The sequence below is a fragment of the Tupaia chinensis genome, unplaced genomic scaffold (assembly GCF_000334495.1).
Source record: "Tupaia chinensis unplaced genomic scaffold, TupChi_1.0 Scaffold000469_1, whole genome shotgun sequence".
Taxonomy (NCBI): Eukaryota; Metazoa; Chordata; class Mammalia; order Scandentia; family Tupaiidae; genus Tupaia; species Tupaia belangeri.
The window spans coordinates 1,220,697-1,226,521 of record NW_006159978.1 but is presented as its reverse complement, the minus strand read 5'-3'; the positions used below and the strand labels follow the sequence as shown (position 1 = coordinate 1,226,521).

General features: G+C 50.4%; 1 protein-coding gene across 2 annotated transcripts in view; it reads left to right on the top strand.

The window, feature by feature from the left end:
* Positions 1–2,025, top strand: part of LGMN (legumain) — a 44,402-nt gene extending 42,377 nt beyond the window's left edge. The window contains exons 12-13 of one of the 2 annotated variants that reach the window (XM_014590641.1): positions 1,094–1,161; positions 1,472–2,025. In XM_014590641.1, coding sequence (XP_014446127.1) covers positions 1,094–1,161; positions 1,472–1,514 — 111 coding nt within the window. In that variant the 3' untranslated portion in view covers positions 1,515–2,025. The remainder of the gene's footprint in view (positions 1–1,093; positions 1,162–1,471) is intronic. The other variant, XM_006155810.3, reaches the window with a different exon arrangement.
* Positions 2,026–5,825: the final 3,800 nt, after the last annotated feature.

The window sequence follows — 5,825 nt, the reverse complement described above, 5'->3', positions numbered from 1 at the left end:
CGGCGCCCGGCCACGGTGAGCACGCCCGGCCCGCCCCCCGCCGAGTTCCCAGTCACTGGCGGCTACACTAGATACTCTACCTCGGAGCCGGCGCCATCTGGGCCGAGGAAACACAGTCATTTCAGAGAGGAAGGGGTCCCCGTTCATGGCCACTCACCCACACACCCACCACCTTGGCCCCAGGGCTGTCCCCGTGGAGGGGAGAGTTCACCGGGCCACATGTGGCCTTGCCCGTGTGTGGCGGGCTGTGATGGGAAGTTGCTCCTCTCGTCATGCTGTCCCTGCCAGGCACATCCCACACCCTCCCACCGTCAGCCGCACGCATTTTCTCCCTGGGTCTCTTCTGGTGCCATCTCCCCCTCACCCCACGCCCTGGTCCATGGAGAAGAAAGCTCAAAGTTTCTGCAGATGGTCAAGAGCCAGGGTTGGCAGGTCCCTAAAACGTCTTCTGGTCAGTACTGTGTGGCGCTTAGACCCTTCTAGAGAGAGGGTGGAAACTGGCCTATGGGCCAGGGCCTGCCCCCCCGTCCCCCCCAGTGGTTTTCACACATGCAGTTCTAGTGTCACACGGTCACCTGCCGTCCACGCCATGCTCACACATGACAGAACTGGGCAGTGGGACAGCTCTCCCCTCGTCTTGGTCTCTGCCCTCTGGAATCCCATGGAGTCCATCTCCTCCCTCTTCCTCATGGGCGTTCTCGGGTCCCTGAAGACAGACGTCCCCAGTTATTTCAGTCTTACCTGCTCCCTCCCCATCCATCTCCCTCAGCAGTGCATCCCCTCCAGAGAGGGTCGCAGAACCAAAAGGGAGGTCCCAGGTGACAGGAGAGGGGGGCCCTCGGGAGTTGTCCGTCAGTTGTCCTGAGCCAGGACTGAGAGTGATTAGGAGGCCCCCGAGGTTGTGTGCAAATGCTGGGGTACACTTCCTCAGGAGGTGGTCTGTAACTCTCACAAGATTATCAGAGGATGGGGGGGATCCACGACCCAGGAAGATCAGGAACCACTGGCCCGATGCTTTCCCTCTGCCCCGAGGTCAGGGTCAGTTGCGTGGTGAAATGGTGACACGTCTTGACCCGTGATTTGTCCCTTGCAGTACGAGTATGCGCTGAGGCACTTGTACGTGCTGGTCAACCTTTGTGAGAAGTCTTACCCGGTCGACAGGTGAGTCTGCACATGGCCTTCCGGAGCTCAGTGACTGCCTTCAAGCAGAAGGGAGCCGCCGCTGTCCTTCCTGCTGTCTGGCTGGAGGCGGCTCCGCCTCTGCCAGCCCCACCTCAGCCTTGTTCTAGAGGCATTTGCGGTGGAATCCAGAAGAGCCACATTCTGGGTGGTGGTGGTGGTGGTGGTGATGGTGGTTGTGGTGACAGTGGGGTGTGTCTGTGTTAATGACTCCCTGCTTGGGGTTGGAAGATGGTGGTCTTCATTTCTTCAGAGTGCACAGCCCTCCAGATTCTCCTCCCTTCTCTCACAGGATAAAACTGTCCATGGACAAGGTGTGCCTCGGCTACTACTGAGGAGCTGCCCCTGGTGCTTTCCAAGTGGGAACACCGCCCCTTAGAACGTGTGTTGTCAGGGACTGAAGAACAGTGGAGCAACGTGGAGGCCCGGCAGCCGTGGACTGCAGGGTGCTGCAGGCCTAGCTCCCAAAGATGGCTGCTCGCCTCTCCCTCCTTCCCTGGCCTTCTGTGGGACATGTGTGAGGCTCTGAAAAAAACAACAGGCTTGGGTGGGGCAAGTCCGGTGTGGAGAGAGGTATATTCGCTTTTTTAGAAGGTTTTTTTGGTTCTGACCCATTAGTTTTAAGGAGCAAGAAGCTGACGAGGGCTTCTGCAGCCAGTGAAAGAAACTTTGTTCTGAGAAATCTGAAGCCAAAACCTCTTTAAGACTTCAGGATGATTTTACTGAAAAAGGCCATAAACACCAAATGGAAAACTATTTTTAGAAAACCTCATAATTTTTGATTGCTTTTGTATTTTATTCTGCAGTAATGAACAAGTCCTACAAAATAAAGATTTGTAGCAGAAACTGATTATACCCTCTGGCCCCTGACTGTAGTTCATGCTCCTGGCCCTCCTTGCCCCCCGCCCCCGTCTCCCCCAGCCTCACTTCCCCGCCTTCCCCTCCTTCCTCGGACTTGTCAGTCACCTGCGCCTTTGTTGCTCGCTGTCCCGCTTACCCAGGAACGCTTCCCTGTCATCTCCACGGCCCCTCCAGGTGTATCTCAAAATGCCCTTTCTTCCTCGTGCCTTCCTCACCTTTTCCCTCTTCCCACTCATCAGAAGTCCTGTCTTGGGGCAGCAGGTGGTGTAGAGCTTAAAGCACTGCATCCCACATGTCTGGCTGCATGGTTCGAGTCCTAGACCTGGTGGATTGAAAAAAATCACAGCAGATATATGTGCATGCATGTCCCAGATCCCAAGAGGAGACTGGAGAAGGGACTGTGGTGTGGACATTTCCCCTGGGGGAGGGTGATTTCTCAGTTTCCCTCTTTCTCTTGTTCTGTCTCTCCTGATGCATGCATGTGCTCTAGCATAAACTCAAAACAAACTCCCCGAAACAAAAGCCCCATCTCTTCTACCCGCCACTTCAGTGCATCTGTGTAACAGCCAGCAAGGGCTGCCTTCACACCTGCGTCGGGGCCGGGCGGGGCTTCCCTGGGTTTCCCTCCACCCTCTGCGTCACACAGAGAAGTACTTGGGATGGGTTTGTTAAAGACAGGTAAAGGAACCAGTAGGTGGTGTGGTGGTTAAGGTGCTGGACTTCCACATGGCTGACCACAGTTCAAGTCCTGGACCTGGTAGCTTGAAACTCATGCCCAGTGCAGGAGGGTACATGCCCAAAATCCCGAGAGGAAATGGAGGAGAAGGGATTGTGGTGTGGCCATCCCTGTGGGAGGTGATTTCTCACTTTCTCTCTCTCTCTCTCTGGTGAGTACATGCACTCTATGGCAAAAATATTAAAAAAAAAAAGTAAGAATGACAGCCGCGGAGTCCATCAGCGGGATTTCGTGCAGTGATGGAGAGCAGTGGTGTGTGTGCTGGTGCTGCAGCATGGTGCCAGCCGGGGAGGGCGGTCACACAAGGCCATTCATGTGTGACTCCACTTATACACAGTATCCAGAAGGGGCAGGTCCATACTGACAGAGTGCATTGGGGGAGCTGGGGACTAGGGAGGAGGGGAAGTGGGGGCTGCTGCTGATGCAGTCGAGGTTTCTTTTGGAGGTGATGAAAATATTATAAAAGTAATTGTGATGGTGGTCGGATGGCTCTGGATACAGAGGACTTGTGTGGTATGTGAATCAGGTGTCTGTAAAGCCATTAAAAAAATAAGCCATATAGCTAGATGGCGGTTAAATAGGGAGAAAGCAAAGGGAAAAATAGCAACCAAACCCCGACAGTCGCATGCCTATCCTAGTCAGCATGGATGGCCTTCTTCAACGCTGGAGTCAGGGACCCAAGTTGAGATACTGCAAGCAGGGTTATGTCTATGACAAGCCGGAGGGTAATACTTTTGTTTTTAGTAGGCCTATTTTTTAAAAATATTTTTGTCAATATTTTTATTTTTAATTGTAACTATATTGTTTCAGGTGTCACTTCTGGTTTTTTTTTTTTTTTTTTTTTTTTTTTTAAGAGAGATTTTTGCTATGGTCTACATGTATGTGTACTCGCTGGAGAGACAGAAACAGAGAATGAGGAATCATCCCAGGGGGACAGCCATGCCGCAATCCCTTCTCTTCCATTCTCCTCTCGGGATCTTGGGCACGCACGCTCCTGCCCAGTGTGAGTTTCAAGCCACCAGGTCTGGGACTCCAGTCACAGCTGGCCACGTGGGAGTCCAGTGACGTAATCATTATGCCATCTGTGGGTCCCAGGGGTCACTTTCTATATCTAGGCTTCCTTCTTTTTTTGTGGACTGAAAGTCGCTTGTGAAGAGAGGCCCAGGATCCTGTCTTTCTTACACTCCTAATGAAAACCGGGAAGCTCCTGGTCTTACATGGCAGTGGGATAGAAGAAAGCTCAAACGCAGTGAAGAAATGGTCGATTGTAGCTTCTTATTCTGCTCTGATGGCAGTCACTAGGGTGGCATGGGAGGGTGAGGGAGGGGTGCTTAGACAGAACCTCTTTTAAGAGATGATGTTTGAGCTGTGACTTACAGGGTGAAAACCAGCCAGCCACACACTCACCCAGTGTTCCAGGTATGCAAACAAGTTGAGGCCTTACCATGAGAATGTTCTTAGGATGTGTAATTATATTATGGTTAAAGAATGAACTTCTAGTTCCTCGTTTCCTTTTCTTTTTTGAGATAAAGTTTTGGTGTGCACTTACTGGAGAGACAGGGACATTGTGAGAAATCATCTCCTAGGGGGATGACCTCACTATAGTCCTTTCTTCTCCATTTTTCTCTTGCAATTTTGGGCATGCATGCACAGACGCCTGGCATGAGTATCAAGCCACTGGGTCTGGAACTTGAACCACTGTCTGCCATGTGGGAGTCCCGCACCTTAGCCACTATGCCACTTGCTTGCTTCTCTCTCTCTCTTTTTAAATTACATTTAGTAATACCGTCTATCTTGATGAAATTTTTAAGATTTTTGTATAGGGCATGTGCACCTGCCAGGAAGAAACAGAGACAGTGAAAGAGAAAGAGACAGAGAGACAGAGAGAAAGTAAGAAATCACCTCCCAGGAGGGATGGCCATACTGCACTGCCTTCTCAGTTCTGGGATTTGGGGCACCTTTGAGCGTCTTAACCGACGCCACCTGCTGGGCCCCTGGTGAATGACCTTTGTACTGTAGATGACGCATGCTCTGCAGCTGTCCGGGTCCTGTGGGGTTAACTAGTTACACTTGATCAGTGATGGCGTCCAGTTCGTCTCGATCTTACTGCTTTTCTTTCTGGTCATTCTTCCAGTTACTGAGAGAGAGCATTGACGTCTATGTTATAATATAATGGGCCCATTTTTCATCAGCATGCCCAAATTATTCCTTCTCAGTAAGGTCTTTTTATGACTAATTGGGTGACGCTAGGATAAAGAACTTTACTATCCTTCAGCTTTCTGGGGACTCTGAGGTTTTAGGTAACACAGACACTACTCATTGCAAATTCTTTTTTTTTTAAATATTTTATTTCACTTTATTTTAATTTGATCAGAGAGGGATAGAGTGAAAGAGAGATAGAGAGGGAAAGTGAGAAAACAAACCTCCAGGTCCAGGACTCGAACTGCAATCAGCCATGTAGGAGTCCAGCACCCTTAACCACCACGCCACTTGTCAGATCCCCTCATTGCAAATTCTTGACTGGGAAGACCTGAAGGCTGGCCGCTGTCCAATTGTGAAAGGGAAAATCTATTTACTTTTTAGTGTTTTGTTACAGAGCACACGTGCTTGTTGGAGAGAGGGAGGGAAAGTGAGAAATGACCCTGACCGTGCTACAGTTTCTTCAAATCTCTCGGGATTTTGGGCACACACGCATGCACACATGCACACACATCTGGCGTGAGTTCTAAGCTGCCAGGTCTAGGACTCGAATCTGGGCCTTTAAAGGGAAAACCCTAAAAGGCCTTAAGGTACAGGTGGGAAGTCTGTCCCTCTGCTTTCTAGAACTGATAACTGGTCATGCCCCTACTTTTCTTTATTTGTTCCTGTAGAATGGAAGTATACTAATGCATTCCGAAGCCTGAATGTTTGTGGTCTAAAGGTTAAGAACAGCCGTGTTTCATTCCTCAAGTATTTCATAAGTCGCAATGCTTGGCCTCTTTTTGTATGGTTCACAGCCCCCTCCCCAGTAGAAATGGCCCCTCCGTCTCTTATATTTAGCCATTTTTTA